The sequence below is a fragment of the Dipodomys ordii genome, unplaced genomic scaffold (assembly GCF_000151885.1).
Source record: "Dipodomys ordii isolate 6190 unplaced genomic scaffold, Dord_2.0 Scaffold9, whole genome shotgun sequence".
NCBI lineage: Eukaryota > Metazoa > Chordata > Mammalia > Rodentia > Heteromyidae > Dipodomys > Dipodomys ordii.
Window position 1 is genome coordinate 12,035,988 of NW_012267225.1, and position 22,459 is coordinate 12,058,446.

The 22,459-nt window shown below is 39.8% G+C and overlaps 1 protein-coding gene across 1 annotated transcript in view; it reads left to right on the forward strand.

The window, feature by feature from the left end:
* Positions 1-17,112, forward strand: part of Nrp1 (neuropilin 1) — a 95,574-nt gene extending 78,462 nt beyond the window's left edge. Inside the window, exons 12-16 of the mRNA XM_013009238.1 lie at positions 2,444-2,581; positions 8,502-8,773; positions 9,523-9,619; positions 12,063-12,113; positions 14,122-17,112. Coding sequence (XP_012864692.1) covers positions 2,444-2,581; positions 8,502-8,773; positions 9,523-9,619; positions 12,063-12,113; positions 14,122-14,411 — 848 coding nt within the window. The 3' untranslated portion in view covers positions 14,412-17,112. The remainder of the gene's footprint in view (positions 1-2,443; positions 2,582-8,501; positions 8,774-9,522; positions 9,620-12,062; positions 12,114-14,121) is intronic.
* The last annotated feature ends 5,347 nt before the right edge of the window (positions 17,113-22,459 follow it).

Sequence of the window (22,459 nt, forward strand, 5' to 3'; positions counted from 1 at the left end):
ACCCATGTGTTGATTTAATTTTTTAATTAAAAAGATGACAATAGGTTATGTAAGCCAGACAAGAAGATACAAGAGAGATATAATACAAAAAGTTAGAGCAGGTCCACTAGTTAAAATCACAGGACTGGCAAGATGGATTGCCATTCACTTCAGGAAGAGGAATGCCACAATCACCTTTTCAGGCATAGCCATACCATGTCTTGATCATCACAATGAAGAGCAAGTTCATATGCTGTTGTCTGTACTGAAAATCTGTTGTATTAACAAGGCAGATGGACCATATGTTGAGGGCTCACATCTGTAATCCTAGCTTCTCAGGAGGCTGAGATCTGAGGATCATGATTCACAGCCAACCCAAGCAGGAAAGTGTATGAGATCCTTACCTCCAATAAACTACCAAAAAGCTGGAAGTGGAGCTCTGGATCAAGTTGGTAGAGTGGCTAGCCTAGACCAAAAGAAGCTCAGAGACACTGACCAGGCCCTGAGTTCAAGCCCCATGAGCAGTGCATGCGCATGCATGAGCACACACACACACACACACACACACACACACACACACACACAGAACACATTTCAGAAGAAACAAAAACCAAATACACACTTTAACATTTTTCTAACATGAGATTGTGAAATTGTGCTTTTTAGAGTATAGACATTGGCATCTGAGCTTGCTCAGCTCCTGGTCACTGCTCAGTTAACTGTGCTTTGTCTATATACTTCAGTCTTGCTGAAGTACCCATGTGGAAAATTTTGGAGAATTTCTCATGCTTGCAAAAGGTCTGTTTCATGGCTATGAGAGTCGACACATGCTGACCCTGTAGCTGTGGAATCTGGCCCTTTTGGACTAACTAGACATGTGCATACTAAATACAACTCAGAGCTTACTTCACTTAAACTGGCTCTGTCTACCCTTTGGGAAGTCTTTTTTCTATTACTGGGGAGAATATCTCCCTCAGTTTTGATTATTCATATGTCAAGAATTTGTCATCAGGGATTAAATGTTCCTTGGGAACAAAAGTGAAGTAAATCATCTTTATCTGTGCAATAAATCTTGCCATTAAAAGTCCTCCCACCAAAAAATAAACAAAAATAAAGTCCTCCCACACCCCCCAAAATAAAATAAAATCCTCCCACCATTGTTAAGGTAAGGAGAAACAGTCAATACCAGGCACCCATGCAGGAGCAAGAGATTATGTATTAAGCTCTTGGTCAAGTTAAAGAAAAGCTCAAAATGAGATGTGATCTCAGCCTGACCCAATGGCCACACATAATACCAGACTTCCTTTATTGTGTGGAGAAGATTCTTTTGAGATTTGAGTTCAACCGGCCAGATGCCCTTATGTCTCTCTGTTTCAATGCTGCCATCTTGTGGACTGCCCAGGCTCAGTCACTCATGGTGGAGCCAAGACCCCTTTATTTAAAAAAAAAGATGCAGTAGCTTCTGTGGACTTCACGGTGGGGGCAGGGGGGGGGGAGGAGGGGAGTTGAGGGAGTGGACAGATTTCATCTTTAGAATTACTTTCATTGCTCATGTTCTTTTACCAAAACAAATTTCAAATCCCACTGATTTCATTTTCCTCAATTGAAAATGTCAAGCTCCGTTTAAAAATGTAGTAAAGTAAAAAATTAGGCTGAGTTTTAACAGGTATCATGGTCTGAGATCACCATTTGGAACCAACTAGAAAACCATTCCTATCAATCCATTGATTTTCTCTTCAACTTCCAAGGAAAGATTTGAAAAATAAATAAAACGTGAAATGCTTGGCTATTTAAATGTGCTTTGGCTTTATATAACCTTGCATTGAGGTTTTAAATGAAATGAACAATTTATATGCAAATTTAGAAATTCAGTCAAAAAAGCAGAAACTTATCCTGAAATTAATTGACCTGATGTACAGCAGAAAAAAAAAGAATAATCTCAAGAAAATGCTTTAGGGATTTCTGCCCTGATGGCATCAGCTAATGGGTAAGAATACTGAGAGCTTTTTTGCCAAGTCACATCCCTAGTCTTGAGAGGTTCGTGAGTCAATCCCTAATAGTTCCTTTTATTGATAAATATCAATTTGTGTGATGCATCCTCAGGCACAGAGTATCTTTCATATTAAACATTGAGGAAATAGGGGAAATTATGCAGAGGTAATATACGTGCCTTGGAAAGTAGCCCTCCTGAAATTTTTATTTAAACTCAATATGACAAGTAGTCAAATTTTTTTAAAAGCTGGATCATAATAATAATAAATGTGATTTTGCAAACATTTTGACATCGCTGTATATCAGTTGGTTTCTCGGTAATCCTGGATTTTGAGGCTTTCCCAGAATTTTCCAACAGACACGCAATCACACAAATCATGTTAGCCATGAATGTATTAAAGGCCTTTTTGACCTGAAATGATTAAATTTGTCTCTGCTTGTCTGTTTTTTTTTCCCTTCCCGCCCACTAAAGAGTTTCCAACATATGGTTTTAACTGTGAGTTTGGCTGGGGTTCTCACAAGACGTTCTGTCACTGGGAACACGACAATCATGTGCAGCTCAAGTGGAGTGTGCTCACCAGCAAAACAGGACCCATTCAGGATCATACAGGTAATGGGGTGGGCACTGTGGACCACTGATGTGACTCACATTTGTTAAATAAGAAGTTACTGGGATGGGTTTCAAGTGCCTGTGAATTTAGGAATGATAGAAAATACTACCGCATAGATGGGAGTTAGATATAAAGTATAAACATATATAAAAATACAAGGTCATATGCACACAAATTGACTAAAGTATGGTATATGCACAAGAGGAGTCCAACAGTGTAACTCCTAGGAACAAGGAACTTATCAAAATGAATAGTAGGAAGCTATACCATGTGTTGTCATGTTATTGTGTGTGTGTGTGTGAGAGAGAAAGAGAGAGAGAGAGAGAATGGAAATAAGCAACCTGCAGGGATGGGTTTAGGAGAGATGGGAGAATGATGGAAGGTATGGCATTGATGACTATACATTGTGCTCATAGCTGACATTTAGAATTGAAACTCCTTTATGCAACTACTTAAAGATAATGATAAAAATATAGAAAAATAGAAATTACTATAAGCATTTCTGAAAGAACAAGGTCTCCATCACTAGTGGGAAAAAGCCTGGGGCAAGGAATTTGAAAATTGATTGAATTTTGCCAAATGTTGGCCTTCTTGAAAAACTGCACAATGTAGTATTTATTTCACACTTTTTCTTAAGGGAAAATTTAAATAAATTCAATAGTAAAAATAGTATAGTGTGCATATAGCAACTTCAATTATAGGCATCTTATTTTATCTCTATTATTCTTTACTTTAAATGAATATATGTCCTGTTATATTATGTCATTTATTTTATAGCTAAAGAAACAACAAGTAGGAGTAATTAATGCTTGCTTTCTCTACCCTGAAAGTAAAGGTAGGACAAAGTAAATAAAATGCTCATCTATTCAAGGAGGATTGCTAAATCTAACCCATTGCTTGGGGGTGGTAGAAACCATACCACACCCAGTTTGAGAAGCTATTTCAAAAACAAGACACAAAACAAAAGAGTTGGATGAGTAGCTCAAGTAGTAGAGCTCTTGCCTGGCATGCATATCATCCCGAGTTTAATTCCCTGGTACTAAAATGAATGAATGAATTAACCACCAAATAAATAAATAGGAAAAGGAAAAAGAAAGAAAAGAAAAACAAACCTTACCACACTTCAGTACAAAAGTCATCCCACCTTCTGTTTTATTTTCCTCCTAAGCTTAATTAGTCAGGGGAGAAGAGAGTCGGGGACCAGGAGCAGCTGCTCTAGGGACCTCTTTTATCCACCCCGCCATCCTGTTTCTTTCCTAGTCATTTTATTACCCAGCTTGCCCTGCCCTGCCAAACACACATGTGTACATGCAATCATATGTGTGCACCCAAACCCCAACTCATATATTGTTACTGTCCTGTACTCCGTAGTAAAGGACTGCTTACCCAAGCAGTGGCTTCACAAAAAGGTATTCCATGGGGCATTTGGGGATGCTAAGAAAGCTAATTAAACTCTCTCCATCCTGGTTCTTTGGATGGCTTGGTCTGTGGGCTGATGGCTGGGCAGAATGTACTTTGTGCCTTTCCCATTTTGTCTTTCACATTTTTTCCTGGTGAATGTAACCATTAAATAGGTTGAATAGGCCTCCTTCCACCAGGGTTACCTCCTTGCCTAATGAGAATGACAAGGAAATTGGACAAAATTGGACTCCTTCAATTCGGAGACATTTCCATTGAATCTTAAGACAAGCAGTTTTAGAAAACTTAAAATACTTTGACTGTAAATGGCACAGTACATATAAATGGCATCAAATTAACTAAATGCAATTAGCTGAAATGAAGGCTGTAATGGTGGAAAAATTGATGCAAAGTGTGGCAAAATGGCTCAGTAGGATCTGACATTCAAAGGAGGTTAAAAGCTATGTTAGCCAGAGACAAAAGCTAAAAGGCTCACAGAAGTAAAGTGCTAATTGAGAAAATGAAGACAGAGTTCCTGACCCAGTACTGTGATAAAACCCCCAAAAGGAAAAATATCAGCACTTTATGTGTTAGCATATCAGAAAAGGAAGACTTGTCTTAGTTTAACAGCTGAGACGTGCTATCCCTTCAGAAGGACTTGAGTCCTTTGTTCTCTCTCCAGCCACCCAGATCTATTTGCCGGATATGCCCTGACTAGAAAGCCTCCCCTAGCATGGGAGATGCAATCATCTGACAGAAATGGGTGAGCCTGACATCTGAAAGGCAGGAACTTGTTAACAGGGAAACAATCTAGATGAAAAGAACAGCTCCCCTCCCCCACACCCAGCTCACAGGCATGCAGACAGGCAATATATAGAGAACATGCTAGTTTTAAAATAACAGTAGTTGGACATTAGGCATGGTGGTGCACACCTGTAATCCCAGCACTCACAAGACTGAAGTAGAAGGATCACAAGTTTGAATGCAGCCTGAGCTACATAGCAAGACTGAGCTACATACATAGCAAGACTCTGTCACAAGCATAATAACAGTGATGCTGATGATCAGAACGTTGCAAATCAGATGGTGAATTTTTAAAAAATGATTAGTGTTTAGATTAAAGGTCCAGTTTTGAATCCCATCTGCTTTTCTGTATTTGACCTCTAAGTATGAAAATATACTTGTTTATAGAGGATTTCTGTTATCTAGCCTTTTCCCCTAATTTACTGAACAGATGTTGTTTGAGCTCCTCTTCTACAAGGCAGATGCTACTCTGAGCATTGGAAATGCAGGTGCCGTTGGCCTTCCATATCTATGGGTTCCATATCCATAGAGTCAACTAAACTCACATTCAATATTCAAAAAGAAAACTCACATCTATACTGAACGTGCACAGAGTTTACACTATTCCCTAAACAACATAATATAATGACTATTTGCACTGGCCGCAAAATCGCCGTGAGTGTTATAGTGAATCTAAAGATGGTTTAAAATTAAGTGGAGGATGTGTGAAGTACAGGTGCTTTCAGGTCCCTCGGAATGTGCAAGAGCCATGCGGGTCCCAAATCCACCGGTGTTCTAGCCTCAAATAAAATTGTGTAGCACCTGCTTAGAGCCCACCTCAACCTCTAGAATACTTTAAGTCATCTCTGGATCACTTGTAACTCCTACTATTATTTAGGGAATAATGAGAAGGAAAGCCTGTTTGGTCCATGTGCAATTTTTCTTTTGAAATATTTTTGGTCTAAGAGCAATTGAATCCATGATTCTGGAACTCGTAGATGCAAAGGGCTGATTTGTACTGCACCAATTTTCAGAAAGGACTTTGTACCATGGGCTTCTGAGAAGGCACCCTCCCCTTGAAGGGCTCATCTGCTGGTTGTGGGTGTGAAACCACTATTGTGCAGTTGAGGAAAGGTATCTAGTGGCAGAGCTGGGCAATGATGGTGAGAGATAGCCTGGGAGAGGCAGAGGAACAGCTTCTGTCTTTGAGGCTTGACTTTTGTTTGTTGTTGTTTGGTGTTGGTGCTAGAGGGCTTGAACTCATGGTCTTATGCTCTTGCTTAGCTTTTTAAAATCAAGGCTGGAATCCCACTTTTGGGCATTTCCCCGAATGATCACACACAAGACCATACTAAAGCTACCAGCACAACTATGTTTATTGCAGCATTATTTACCATAGCTAAGATATGGAACCAGCCCAGATGCCCCTCAGTAGATGAAAGGATCAAGAAAATGTGGTATATATACACAATGGAATTCTATGCCTCTATCAGAAAGAATGACATTGCCCCATTTGTTAGGAAATGGAAAGACTTGGAAAAAATTCTATTAAGTGAAGTAAGCCAGGCCCAAAAAAACATAGGTCCCATGGTTTCCCTTATTTGAAATAACTAGTATATGTCTGAGATAAGCAGAAAAGGTCAGACAAGATGATGTTAAACGAAATGAACCTCAAGATAAGGACACAAGTGTTTTTTTTTTTCTTTCTTGCTATTGTTTCTAATATATTTATAAGGTACTATGTGATTTTTTTGTTGCCTTGTATGTCCCTCCCCAATGGTATAACCCTGTTTTCACTGCATTTGATGTTGGCATAATTTGGGTAGCGGAAGGGAAAAAATTATTTAAATAGGGATACAGTTTGACCCATTGCAACAATGAGATATACAACAAAAACAAATTCTACAATTTGGATGGGGGGAGGGGGATGGCGCGGGGGGGGCGAGTATAGTTATGAAGGTGAAAGGGAAGGGATGGTAGGGGAAAAACAAAGGAGGAGGCAACAATGCTTGATAAGAAATGTACTCATTACCTTGCTCATGTAACTGTAACCCCTCTGTACATTATTTTCACAATAAAAAATGTATTTAAAAAATAAATAAAAATAAAATCAAGGCAGGCATTCGACCACTTAAGCTACACTTCCACTTCTGTTTTTTTAGTGGTTAATTGAAGAATCTCACAAATTTGTCTGGCTGTGAACTGAGATCCTCGTATCACAGCCTCATGAATAACTAAGATGACAGGGATGAGCAACTGGTACCCAAAGGAAGGCTTGAAGTGGGGTGGTTTGGACAGAGGTTTTATGTAAAGCAGCTAGTTCTCTTTTCATCTTGGTGATCTTAGTCATCTCTGTTCATCAATGCAGTAGCATTTTACACAGACAGGTGATGGGCTTGGGAAGTTGGAGGGACAATAAGAATCTATGTGTGCCTGAGTCTATAGATACAGGCAATGTTCCACAGGGCCAAAGAGTATCAAATATTGATGGACAACACTTATCCATCATTCTTTATGATTCTACCAATTGTTTGTTTTCGTTTTTGTTTTGATTTTTTTTGGTTGGAGGGGGTTTGTTGTATTTTGTTGGTGGTGGTTTGTTTTTTAGCCCATACTGGGGCTTGAACTCAGGACCTTGCATTCTTGCTTGTTTTTTTACTTGATTGGCACTCTCTATCACTTAACCACATCTCTACTTCCAGCTTTTGACTGGTTAATTGGAGAGTAGAATCTCACAGATTTATCTACCCTAGATAGCTTCCAATCTCAGTCCTCAGATCTCTGCCTCCTGAGTAGCTACAGATGTAAGACACCAGGATCCAGCAATCATTGGTTTTAATATAGCATCCTGGTGGGATCTTAAAAGGCAGTGTAGCAAGGGAAGAAAGCTGACCACTAACACGCCTACCTGCACCTAAACACTGATGATGCTGAAAATCAAATATGAGGATATGCCCACATATGCACAGTGTAAAAGTCCCTGGCAGCTACTAGACCTCTGGGACAGCCAACAAAACATCCTGCTATCCACTGAGGCCCGAGTATCACACTCACACTTACATCAGGTAGGGCATTAGAGTCCATGATTTCTATTTGCAGAACAAACAGTGAACCGCCATTGTGTGTTTAGACCAGGTGGTGGCAGGAGGAAACATTCCCATCGGGAGTAATTAAAAGCAAAGCCAACAGTCAGTCTTCCTGATTCAGCAAGTACCACTGTTGCCAAAGTGGCATGTTCTAATGAACCTCAAAACCAGCCTTTCCTCCCCTTTAGCCAGAAGGACACTGGATACAAGTAGGGCTCACTGTGGACAATCTAACTCTGAGTATATTTAAGGAAATGATAGGGCATTCATATAAACTAAATGAAAATGAACAGAATTTGGAAGAGAAAATGGTTAGGTTATTTGGGAAATGTACAGGAAGTCATTGTAAATCAAGCACCATCAGTCAACAGAAGTTCTGCTTCCCAGATAATAAATACAAAGACAAGTCTACATCAGTGCTTTGTATGTCTGCATTTAACATGGTTACTACAGAAGCAGCTAAAACTTGGGTCAAAGATGTGATCTGTCAGTGGAGACCCCCAATAACTGTCCACTCTGCTGTTTTCTTTACCTGTTCAAGTCCTTGGTGTTCAGACCAGGAAATAGTTTTGATGGATGGAGGTCGACAGGAAGAAGACAAGGAAGCTATATATTCGACTTCTCTCCCTAACAAATTTTTTTTGCATAGCAGGAGATGGAAACTTCATCTATTCTCAAGCTGATGAAAATCAGAAAGGAAAAGTGGCCCGGCTGGTGAGCCCAGTGGTTTATTCCCAGAACTCCGCCCACTGCATGACCTTCTGGTATCACATGTCTGGTTCTCACGTGGGCACACTGAGGGTCAAACTGCGCTACCAGAAACCCGAGGAGTATGATCAGCTGGTGTGGATGGCCATTGGGCACCAGGGAGATCACTGGAAGGAAGGGCGTGTTTTGCTCCACAAATCTCTGAAATTGTACCAGGTATGGCCTTTCCCTAGAAGCAACAGCCTCTAAAAATACTAAGGCAATGTCTGCAGGCTTACACAAGTGACATGCAAGAACCATTGCAAACATTTTATCAGGTGTTCCTAAAACCTGAGCTTCTGCCCCAAAGATATTCATCTTTTTGGCATACTTCACAACCTCCTGGCTTCTAGATATAGAACCAGTTTATTAGGGCAAAGGGCAAGTGCTTTATTATAATCTGTTTCTGAGCTATGACAACCATCATTCATTTATTTGCTGACCCTACTACCCTGTTTTAAAATTGATCATATAAAAACAAAAAAAAGTGAGTGCTAGCCACTACTGGCTCACACACACATGTGATCCTCAGTACTCAGGGGCCTAACATATGAGGATCTGGTCTGAAGCCAGCCTGGGCAGAAAGCTTTGTGAGACTCTTATCTCCAATTAACCACCGAAGTGCCAGAAGTGGGGCTGTGGCTCAAGTGGTAGAGCACCAGCCTTGAGCAAAAAAGCCAAGTGATTGTATAAGGCTCTGAGTCCAAACCCCAGAAATAGCACAAGAAAAAAAAAAGATGGCACAAGTTTTATGTTTATGTCATCACCAAGCAGCTGGCATGAATTGATGAGTGAAGCCTGTTGTTAAAGAAAATTGCATGTGTTTAATTTGTGTAACTTGGCTCCATAAGCCTTAGCAAGCACTTTTGAAAACACTTATTTGGGATGAGTATTTAAATACTGTGAATGTGATCTTGTTTTGTTAGGTGATTTTTGAGGGAGAAATCGGAAAAGGGAACCTTGGTGGCATTGCCGTGGATGACATTAGCATTAATAACCACATTTCACAAGAGGACTGCGCAAGTAAGTATGATTTTGGTGTAAAAAGCAAGAATGGTCTTACCCTGAGCCAGATTGTTTAATGTGACAGCCTTTCTCTTACACATGTGCATCAAAATTCAAGTATGGACTCTATGCATATCATATGAAATTCATATGCTGTAGAGATAGGGCATAAAATCAGGTCAGTTTGCCTTAAGCTTTTCCATCGCCTAATGTGGTCTGATTGATGTCTCCAAACTTCATAAATAGTGTGGAATCCAATGACAAGAATAAAGACTCCGTTTACAAAGCTATATCTGGCATACCAAAACATTTTGATGAAAAGTAGAGAGCTTAGACATCTGGATCATTCCACATATCTGAGCGTATAAACAAAACAGCAGGCCTTTGAAAATTTTGATCGCAGTGAATTTAATTAACATTACATTGTTAATGAATCATAGAAACCAGCATTCTTTGCTTTATTGCAGATAAGTAGATGTTTCAGGCTCTAAAGCTAACTAGAATGACTTAAAGGATCAATGTGATTCATAAACTCTGGCTAGTATTTTAGAGCTGGTCCTTATAGTAAGACATAGGGATAAAAGTGTGACACGGAAAACCAATTCATATTCCCTAGTTCTTGATATATAATTACAGATAGCATCACTAATGGCAATGTAATAGCACAGAGATTAGTCTTAAGCTCCATTTGCTACACTTAAAGTTTTGTTATATATCATTATGTAATAGGATGTTAATTATAACAAAATGGAATAAGCCTATTGAACAAATTTAAGACAAAGCAGCTTGTTGATTATAATGGGTTTTTGGTCATTTCAGCAACTTACAAAGCTTTTATTATACAATATAGTGAATATATGTAATCCCTAAAGTAGCAATAATTTGACACTATCAATTGTAGGAATTGGAAAAAATAGAGACTAGTGAATAAAGGTCTGCTTTTTCATTCTATGTAAGAAAATCTACTTTAATATTACACTACTTAGCAAATCTTCACAAAAATGGTACAGTTTAATATTTCAATAGCAGCTCTTTCACAAATTTCTTATATCCAAATCTATACCGTGATTAAAATGTATTTCATATAATCGTACAGTGTATGTAAATTATTGCTTTGCTATTCCAAGATGAGAGGGATGATGGTGAGTCTTAGGGATAGAAGAGCAAGCTCCACAAACCAAAACAAAGAAATAAAGCTCAGTTTAGAGCAATAGGCTTTAACTGATCACATACTGCTTGCAAAGCAGTGTGCCAGGTGTAAATGGAGAATTAGACTTGATGAGGCTTTTTCTTTTCATGTGCTTCATCTTTTGAGCTGCAGATACTACCAAGTCTTATACTCAAAAAGACACAACTAAAGCTCATGTATTAATAAAAAAGTGTTTAAGATAAAGGTCTGGAGATATAGCTCAATGATGCAATGCTTGCTTTGCACCACTGTGTAAGTATGTATAAGGCCCCAAGTTCCAACACCAGCACTTTTTTAAAAGTCTAAGTATACAATTATTAAACAAATATACATTTTGACCCTATAGCTATGGATTCTATAAGAATATCAACTATTTATTAATCATTTGTTCCCATAGCAAATACTTATTAAAGCATCTGTTACGTGCTACACATTATTTAAATGCTAGGATACAACAGAGAACAAACTGCTCTCCTCAGTGCCACCAGAGACTGTACTTTTTACTTTTCCCATAGAACTTTATTTGCTTTATTTATTGATTCATCCATTTACTACTACCACTACTACTACTACTGCTGCTGCTGCTGCTGCTGCTGCTGCTGCTGCTGCTGCTATTATTTCTGACAGTGCCAGAGCTTGAACTTGGGGTCTTGTGCTTGCTTGAATTGCTTGGCTAGCTGGCACTCTACCACTTGAGCCATGTCTCCAGCCCAACTTTTTATTGGTTTATTGGAAATAGAATTTCTGGAGTTTTCTGCCTGGGATGGATTCAAACCAAAGTCCACATGATCTCAGCATCCTGACTTGCTAGGATTACAGGCTTGACACACCAGCACCCAACTCATTCATTCATTTTTTGATTACATAAATAGTCTCTTACTTCAGAGCTATCTGGAAAGCTGACTCAGCACATCTCATCCAAATTGTGGCGTGATAGCCACAGTTCCAACTCCACTTCTGTTCCCTCTGTTCATTAGACTCCCCCATATTCCAGATGCCAAAATGCTGTCTCTTTATCCTTCACAGTCTGCTAACAGCCACTGGGATTTTCATGTGACTCTCGTCACCAATTTCAGTCATTTTACTTGGACTGTGTTGCTATTGATTTGAACTGTACTAAAAAATATAAAGGGAGTCTAGGAGCAGCTGCGTGTGTGTGCGTGTGTGTGTGTGTGTGTGTGTGTGTGTGTGTGTGCGCGCGTGTGGTCTGTGAATACCATATTTTGTTGACAGTTCAAATATCTTTTTTTTCAATTTTCCTTGACTTGGTAGAACCGGCAGACCTGGATAAAAAGAACTCAGAAATTAAAATTGATGAAACAGGTAACTATGCCTTGATTGCCTTTCTTTTACAGCTTTCATTATGTTTATGAAGAAACTTCTGAAATTCTAATATACTTGTACGTCAAAGCAGTTCAGAAAAAACAAACATCTGTGTCCAAAGCCTGAGTGTGAGGGCCTTTGTCAGTGTCACTGGGGCCTTTCCTAAGCAACAGAGAGCTAGGGCGCATGTGTGCTAAGCTGCCTGGCGTAAGCAGTTGAGTAGGTAGAAGTGTGCTCGCCCTGGCCTCCTCTGCCCGAGCTTTATGACTAATGGATAACCAAGTGAAACTCATATTCTACAACTGAAAACTAATGCAGACTATCTTCACTTCAAATTATTTTAAACTAACTGAAATTCTTGCATCTGGTTGATAGGCAAGTGGGATCTATAAGACAGCAGAGGCCTCTTTCTGTGCTTATCTCTTCAACTTGATCCATCTTTTCTACTGGAGCTCTGGTTTAATGATGATATTAGTATTGAGTAGCTACATTACAAGTACTTCACCACATTGTGTCACTTAACACTCTCAGGATGCCCCCATTTTACAGATGCTGACAAAAGATATAAATGATGAAGGTAATTAGGTGGTTAGCTCTGGAACCTGTGCTTTCATTGAACTCTGTTGTGTGATGAAATGCAAAACATTTGATTAGAGCTAGGCATTGCCTGGTGTTATTTTATTCCCAGAAATATCTTCACCTCCCTGGCCAGCACTGTAGATTGTTAGACATTTGCTCCAGCCTCGCTCATGTCTGCTGTGAGCAGTGCCGTACCCAAATTGTCACTGCTCATCCCCACGGATTGCCATTAAAAACATAGTCCTATATAGTCAGGCACAGCCCAGAGATAAGTAAATACAGTATGGTGCTATTGGAAATATCAGCCCCTTACCACATCTACTCAGATGTGAACTTTATTAGAAGTTGTTTCAAAATATTATTTCATTGAGAGAATAGTAATATGTCCCCAAGGCTGGTTCTCCTTCATTCCGGGACTGGCATCTCCTATTTTTAGTTTTTGTTGATTGGAATCTTTGTTGATCAAAGCTCCATTAAGTAAACACCACACAAGTTGCACATTCACATTTCAGTCCTGTTTCCAGTACCAGGTAATTAGGCTCAAAGCTCCCTTGTTAATAACTTCTTGTGTTCCACTCTAAAGAAAACATGTCCCCAGTGACTTAGCTGCAGAATAGCGTGACCGCCTCCAGCAAAACTACCATGGGTGTGGATTTGCTGTGATTCCATACCTTCTATTCATCACTGTGCAGACATAGTTCCACGATTTCAACCCAAACCTTTGGCACATGTTAGCAGCCAGTATTCCCATGTTTTAGAACATGTCTCCTTCAGTGAAACTACTGCAGATGGTAGGGAAACTTGTTCACCTGCCTGTTTTTCCAAATGGGAAAATGAGCACAGGTGTAAGCCATGCTAGAACATGGACAGCAGCAGAGTGCTGAAGGCTTCTGCCTGCCTGGTTTAAGGAACAGACATATGCACGAGGACTGTTTAAATCCATTGTCCATCTTATCCCCCTCCCAACACACACACACACACACACACAGAGGTTAAGATGGGATTGAGTATTTAGAGTCCAGCAGCAATGGTGATTGCATGTAGTCTGCACAGAAGCAGAGCATCATGTTCACTGCCCATGTAGAATCAGTTATTTCCCTGTGCTGAGCTGTCTGGAGGTATCCCAGAATTCTCCTCTCCCATACCTTCACTCCCCATTTGCTCAGACATTAAAAACCAATAGATAGATAGAGATAGATAGATAGATAGATAGATAGATAGATAGATAGATAGATAGATAGATAGATAGATAGATAGATAGATAGATAGATAGATAGGTAGGTAGGTAGGTAGATAGATAGATAGGTAGATAGGTAGATAGGTAGGTAACATGTGATTTCCTATTTCCTGTCTTTTGCTGGATCTTTCCGTCTGCTCTTGCCTGGTCCACTGATGGCATTCATGAAACCAATCTTGTTTTGCTTTCTAGGGAGCACCCCAGGATATGAAGGCCACGGGGATGGTGACAAGAACATCTCCAGGAAGCCAGGCAACGTGCTCAAGACCTTGGACCCCATTCTCATCACCATCATAGCTATGAGCGCCCTGGGGGTCCTTCTGGGGGCTGTCTGTGGGGTGGTGCTGTACTGTGCCTGTTGGCACAATGGGATGTCAGAAAGGAACTTGTCTGCCCTGGAGAACTATAACTTTGAACTTGTGGATGGAGTGAAGTTGAAAAAAGACAAACTGAATACACAGAATACCTACTCAGAGGCATGAAGGTGGACAGAGGTGAGAAGACGCGGGGCGTCAGAGGACTGTAGTAGAAGGAAAAGTGGAGCGTGTGGGGAACTGTGTGCTATCTGCTTTCACTGTCCGGGCTGGGAATAAGTGTGTTGATGACGCCGAGCCAGGCTTTTCTCAGGAGCTTCAATGAGTATGGCCGACAGACGTGAACAAGTGAGCTGTGTTAAACAATCGGAATTGTGCACAGTCAGCTTTCTTCTCTTGGTTTCATTTGGATAATCAGATGCTGGTGTAGAGACCAAGTATAATTGACTTACTGATTCATTTTGATTCCTCCTTCCCCTTCTCTCTCTCCTCTTCCTGTGATGGATTCTGTTCAGAAACTGCAAAATCCAAGATGCTGGCACCAAGTGTATTCAGTGGGGCCCCTCTGATGGACGTGCTACCTGTAGCCCAGTGCCCAGAACATATTAGCGTCACTGCATTCCAGTGGACTTCTGAAGTTGTTCCTGTGTGTAATTTACCCACATCGTGCATAGGCAAAGAGGGATTAGGATGCTTTATTTTAAAAAAGTACTGTAGGCTCAGTACTGATCTAGTGTGTCAGCTCTGTTAACGAAGCAATACAGTCAACTTTTCTTGATGTTTTCCAGTGTTGTACTAAATCTCGTGCTTGTGACCTCCACACCCCACACCGAGCCATCCCTAGACCCCACTGGCACCTGAGTGCACTGCTGACAACCACAACAAAAAGTCCTTGGCACTGGCTAGTCTCTGTCCTCTCAAGTGCCTTTTTGTTTGTACTGGTTTGTTGTATTTCATTCCCGATCCACTCTGTTTCTCGCTAGGGAAAGCCCTCCTCACAAATCAAACCTGGTGGCCCACTGACTACAAAGAAAGTATATTTTAGTGTGAGACGTCAGCCCCTCCCCCCCGGGAAAGGCAAGGGCTCTGAAGATTTGGCAATGTGGCTTAATTGTTCTGCTTTTTTCTATAGTTCGATTTCATGTCTCTTGACCCTTTTGTATAAAGCTGCAATATTCTCTCTTATTGTTCTTTCATATGGAATGTATTTTCAAATGTAAACTCTTGGCTCTTTCCTCTCTCTCTCCCTCTCTCTTTCTCTTTCTGTCTCTCTCTCTCTTTCTCTGTCTTTTTCCCCTCTTAGAATTTAAGCATTTGCCATTGTCCAGAAAAGAACCTTGCAGCTTTAACCTGCTGGCGATGGCAAACCATTTTACTAGACTTTACGTTTTAAAATAATTAAACAAAGGGGGATTCCTAACTTTTCCCTCCAAAGTCTAACTTTGGTTTTCTTGTTAACTGGTTAAAGTGACAGTATCTTTTTTCCTTAAGCCATTTGTCTGTCAGTCATGATCAGAGTGATGTGTGATGTTTGCATTTAATGGGAATAGTGATAAGTTGAGGGAAAAAAAATCATGCTAATTAGACTTCAAGTCAGTCCCAAAAGAAGGAAGGAATAAAACCTTCAAAATATATAAATAACATGGAATTTTTACATCTAAATATGCATAAATGACCCATGAGAACCTTCTTGTTTTAATATTGAGTCAGACAAAGGAAATGGAATGGAGAACAGTTAATTTAAGAAAGAAACTATAAATCCTAATGTCTAGGGGTAAAGTATTTTAAGATAAGGGGAAAAGGACATATAATAAACAAATGTCTATTAGAAACCCATTCAACAGCAACCCTAAAAAAAAAACAGTTGAATGAATGCTTCTAGAAACTTCTAATAGCTGACACAAAAGCCTGCCTTGGGCTGGTAAGACCAAAGCCTCCCACAGCACAGAGCAATAAATATCATACAGACAGCATATGAAATAACCCAAAGAAGCTCTGGTTGCTTTCAGTGTATTCTTGTGCTATGTTCAATACAAGGCTTTTTGGATCTTTCTCCATTCCTGAGTTGCTGTAGAACTCACTCAGATACCTTTGTTGGCAGTTATATTTGCATTCTGAATGGGGTAGTACAGTCATCTTGGTTTAATTGGATTGAGAATTCCTTTGGTTCCAGGAAAGTATTGATCAGCAAGAAAGAAGCATAGACTTTTTTTTGTTCCCTGGAGCATTTATTCCCTTGTAATCATACCAGGAGAAAAAGCATTAAGTAAAACTAGATTTTGTTTTTAAGGCAACAGATTTATTAAATGTTATTCTCGGCCAAGGAAAAATGATACTGCAACTTTAAATTTTAAAGTATCTTGCACTGATAAATATATTTAAGAATTATATGTTTATAAAGTTATTAATTTGTAAAGGCAGTGTTACAAGATGTTCAGTTTATATTGTTTTAGATTGTTTAGTAATTTTTAAAGGTGTAAAATAACATATTTTTTCTTTATTGAAATCTATAAAACTTTCTGTAGTAAAATTTTTTCATTTTACTGGTATATTATTGCTTCATGTTTTGTACCATCATAAAATTTTGTGCAAATTTTTTTTACAGAATTTTTATTTTCTATGACAATATGACACTTGTAAATTGTTGTTTCAAAATGAACAGCGAAGCCTTAACTTTAAATGACATTTGTATTCTCAGACTGAGTAGCATAAAACCCACATAGAACTGAACTGTAACTTAAATTCCAAACTATGACTACTACATTCCAAAGAAACAGTTGAATTAAACATTTTCATAAAATATCCCAAACCTGATGGCTTTTATTACATTAGCTCTGTTCTTATTAAAGAAGTCGGTGTTTTCCCATCACGTAATACCTTTCAAGAGTTCCTTTCTTAAGCTCTATTTTGAAACAAATCTCACAATGAGTCGAGAATAAGAAGATATATTTCTAAAAGTGGAAGATGAAACCAAATGGGACATTATGAAGATAATGAGACAATTAGGCTGTAGAAGTAGAAATTATTCAGGCTGTGTGTCCAGTATTTTGTTTTCTACTTGGTAGACTTTGTTTTATGATATACACAAATAATTGTTGGTAAGTTTTATTCTTATAGCAAACGTGTCTGTTTAGACATGTATCTATACTCAATAAGATTAAGGGGAAAATTGAGCAGAATATCACAATGGGTTATTTTGTAACTCTTGGGAAAATGAATTTTCTGTGCAGGATCAAAACTAACAACAACAAAAGGCATAAACCTGTAGTGCCAAAGCATATTGAGTAAGGTCTTTAGACAGTTTATTATACTCAAAATTGATCCAGACTAACAAGGTTTTTTTTTTCTCTGTTCCTGTGAGATGTAGAAAAATTACTCACAAGGTATAGGGAATCCATAAGGAGTGAACTGCTCCAGACAGCTCTGCTCAGTGAGACTGTTTCCTCCATTTCCTGCTATTCCCTAGACACTTTGGGCATCTCCCAGTATATAACTAAGGACAGAATTATTGTTGTATGGATTTATAGATGTCTGCTTAGACAGAAGTCATCAATAAAGGTAAAGCCAGGTAATCGTTCTTCTGAAGTTAAGTTCTACTGACACTCATGGATGTTTCCAGAAAACACAAGAGACTTGTAAGGAGTCAATCAAAATTAGTCCAGACATACTTTCTGCACAATGCTAAGGGCCATGGACTAATATCTCTGATTCACTGTTTGAGAAGACATTAAAAATAAGTGCTTTTTACTCCTTTTCTATCAATTAGCTGGCTAAGTTTTTCTTTACATTTGATAAGGTAAGTTGCTGGGTAAGTTGACTTCCTAGTTCAGGAATTAAATACCAGATAACTGATACATTCAGCTTAAAGCATGAACATTATTTACTGCCCTGTCTCCTGTCTTTGGTAATAACTTCATGCCACTGAAACTAAATTGGCCTGTATCTCCATGCAAATCAAAGGCATTCCTGAATGTTTCCATTCCCTAATGTTTCTGTTTCCCAGTGTTAATTATAACAGTGTGACATTAAAAAGCAGTTCTGTCAAGAGTTACCTCCAGATACCTAAATTAGATCCACTAAAGAATCTTAAGCAGATTGCAATTTCGGAGCTGAGAAGTCTGAACGAAGAAGAAATTGTCAGATGGAGTGAAACAGCACCAATTGCATGTGAGACCAGGATAATACACTTTTTATTCTCCAGTGTTCCAAAGACAAACTACAAAATAGTATAGATAACAGCACCCTATCATCAGACACTAACTTCTCTGTCAACAAGTCCCTGTGAACCAATCAAGTCACAGGGATGAAAGATCATATCAACTATGACAAAGCCATTATGGTCTCTTTGTAACTGCTTCCTATAGTGGTTTCTGAACCCTCAAAGATGAGGGGAGACATCCCTGCCTGCAGAATCCCTCCTAGAAGAATGTTGTCAAAAAAGCCAGTATTCATAGCAGTAGTACGTGTGTGTGTCTGTGTGTCTCTGTGTGTGTGTGTGTGTGCATGTGTGTTTATGTGGGGGGTGTGCAGATAGTAGGAATTATTCTCAGGGCATGTGCTATACTCAAGGCCCGCACTCTAGCACTTGAGCCACAGCCCACTTCCAGCTTTTTGGTAGTTCATTGGAGATAAGAGTCTCATGAACTTTCTTGCCCAGGATGGCTTCAAACCACAATCCTCAGATCTCAGCCTTCCTAGTACTTAGTATTGTAGGAATGAGTCGCTGGCACCTGGCAATAATACAATTTTATTATTCATTTATTCTGTTTAATAAAGGAGGAATCCAAAGTACAGATAGGTTGTGTGGCAATTCCAGGATATACTTGGCCTCTTTTCTGACTTCATGACTCCTACTTCCTGGTCCAGTGTTGTCCTGCAAGTTGTTCGCAATGGGACCTTGCTATCAGTGGGTCCCATGAGGTAGCAGAAGCAGTTTCCTGGGCTGCCAACAGGAAGCTTACCGGCTATGCAGAATCTTATGTAATACTGTAAACCTGCTGAACAATGTTTCCCTTTCCTTTAATTTATGTTCTGATGGGCACATGGTAACCGCATGTCCATAGGGCATGATGCAATTTTCAATTCATGTACATATTTCGTAACAATCCCCAGATTAACTGGATGACGTTTAGGTATTAACAGTCCTCGTGGCCAAGCATCAGTAGCTAACGCCCCGTAATCCTAGCTACTCAGGAGGTTGAGATCTGAGGATCACAGCCCAGGCAGGAAAGTTCATGAGATTCTTATCTCCAATTAAACACCAAAAATCCAGAAGTGGAGCTATGGTTCAAGTGGTAGCCTTGAGTACCAAAACTCAGGAATAGTGCCCAAATCCGGTGTTCAAGTCCCAGGACACACACACACACACACACACACACACACACACACATCTCCTGATCTCCAAATCACTAAGTAGAAGAAGCCAAATGAGTCTTTTCTGAGAAGAGAAAGAGACTGATGGAGTATTTTGACAGATTAAACATCTCAGAGTGATTCAGAAGCATAGCAGTCACCCCTCACTGTTCAGTCAGACAAGAAGGACAAGTTTGAGGACAGTCAACCCCTTCTTTTTGAAAGAAATGGTCAAACACTTGACAAGCAGTTTACCACTTTCTAAAGATGTTAAAATCCTAAGTGGTACAACTAGGCTGATCCCTATTTAATCTTTCCCGGACAATTTCTGATCTTGTTCCCTACAGGATCCTTACAGGATATGAGGTAGTATCAGATGGTTGAGACTGTGGTCAATAGTGGCTCCTGAGAGGATTTTTCTGCACAGTCTCTTGGGCACATCCCAATACAGTGGTACTTACTAGAATGTTGGAGCTCAACAAATGGATAATATTTATATGCAATAGCCAACTATCACTGCCTTCTTAATAGTTTCAAAAATTACACTTTGATTTGCTGGATTGGATTTGGACACCCTGCCCTGTGCTCTGCTACTGAATGTTTACCTTTGTACATTTGAACAAGATGATTCTCTAGAATGGAGAGCAGGATCCTGGTTCCTCTTGATGCTCCTTTTGGGGTCTTTGGAGGTTTGAGTGTCCCATCCATCATCTTCCACAAAAGCCAACTCTGTGCCCTTTCTTCATAGCTCCATCTCCATCTTTCAGAAATGAGATGCAGCAGGACTAATGGTCTTGATGAAATCCTGTCAGGAAATCACTCCATTACCTATGAGACCTAGAATTATTCTAATTTGACCAACCTCTGAAGATTTTCAATGATGATTAAATTAATTTGCCACTTCATAGCGTGATATTTTTAAAGCAGATTCGATAATTATCTTCAGATGTTTTGAAATTCTTTTTGCTATGATCTAAACCCTCCAGCTGAAAGGGAATTTCTTTTTAGTCTTAAACACAATTTTCCTTGGGTGGACTTTTAATTTTATCTAGATTTAAGCCACCCCCAAATCCTATTACAGATGGAGCTTTCCTAAAATGAAAATTCAGAATTCTGTCCTTATTCTTTAGCTCTGAGTTGTCCCCCTAAATGCCATCTGTCAAAATTTGATAGCCGGGTTAGTGATGTTCAGAGGTAGGGTCTGTAGGAGGTGACTGGATCAAGAAGGTTCTGACTTCATCAATGGATTGATCCATTTAGGGATTCAACACTTCATGGGATATTTGGAGGTAATAGAAAAACTTTTGTGTGTATAATGGTTCTGGGTCTTGAACTCAGGGCCTGGGTGCTGTTCCTGAACTTTTGTGCTCAAGGCTAGCACTATACCACTTGAAGTGGAGCCACAACTCTACTTCTGGCTTTCTTGGCGATAAGAGTTTCATGGACTTTCCATCCTGGGCTGGCTTCCAACCGTGATGGTCAGAGCTCAGCCTTCTAAGTATCTAGGATTACAAGTGTGAGCCACTGGTGCCTAGGTAGTGATGGAAATCTCAGAATGTGAAGACTAGACAGAGGAAGTAGAGAACTGGAGGCTTATCCTTGAGAGCTTGTTTGTCCCTGTGCCTCCTTTCTCCTGCTTCCTGCCTACCGGGATTGAGTATCTCTGTTCTTCCAAGTATGCCTAGCCATGTTGCTGTGCCTCACCACAGACCCACACTAATGGAAGCAAGCAACCATGGACTGGAACCTCTGGAACTGGGAGAGTATATAAATATGCCTTCTTTGTAAGTTGATTGCCGCAGGCATTTTGCCACTGAAACAGGTGGCTAACACAGGTCTGAACTTTGAATGCCAGCTTGAGTCCACAAAGTGAAAATTCTATACCAGACCTCAGGTGATGGGTCACAAAGCTAGCACCCTATCACTTTGCATCATGGCTCCACTTCAAGTTTTAGGTGGTTAATTGGAGATAAGAATCTTACAGATTTTCCTTTCTGGGCTGGCTTTCAACCATGATCCTCAGATCTCAGCCTGCTGAGTAGCTAGAATTACAGATGTGGGCCACTAGCAATCGCTAGTGAGAAGTACGTATTTTATTTTTATACTGGCTCCCATTTAAGAAAGGAAATATCCAGCCCTATTCCCACCTATGTGCTTCCTGTCTCAACTTCCTTTTATTCTCTCCTAGAAGTTATTACCTTTTACTTCACCATATTCTTTGGGCGGGGAAGTGGGGGGGAGGGGGTCGAGGCGGCAGTGGTGTTGGTACTGGGGCTTGAACTCAGGGCCTGGACACTGTCTCTGAGCTATTTTTTTGCCCAAGGCTAGCACTCTACCACTGGAGCCAGAGCCCTACTTGCTGCTTATTGAGTGATTAATTGGAGAGAAGAGTCTCACAGGCTTTACTGTCCAGGCTGGCTTCAAGCCACAATCCTCAGATCTCAGCCTCCTGAGTAGCTAGGATTACATGGGTGAGCCACCAGCACCCAGCATACTTCACTATATTCTTTGGTTATTTGTTTTATTGCCTATCTATGTCAACACATGTATATTTCACAAACAGATACAAGTTGCATGGGCATGGTGTCTACCATCCATAGCACATAGGATAAATAATACTTGCCACAGGAGAGATGTGAAGTAAATGTTTGTTGAAATGAGCCATGGTGAGCATTTAGAAATGAAAAACCAGAGCACAAAGTTGGGGAAAGTTCTAACAGGTTTACGAGAATAGTCTTTTTACTGTAGCAAGAACCTAAGAAATTGAAATGTTGGGGGTGGGGGGTGCAGAAATTCTTAAATTCCTTTCATACTCTGTTGCTTTGGAATTTCTCTCCAAAAGAATGACGACTCTGCCAGTACCT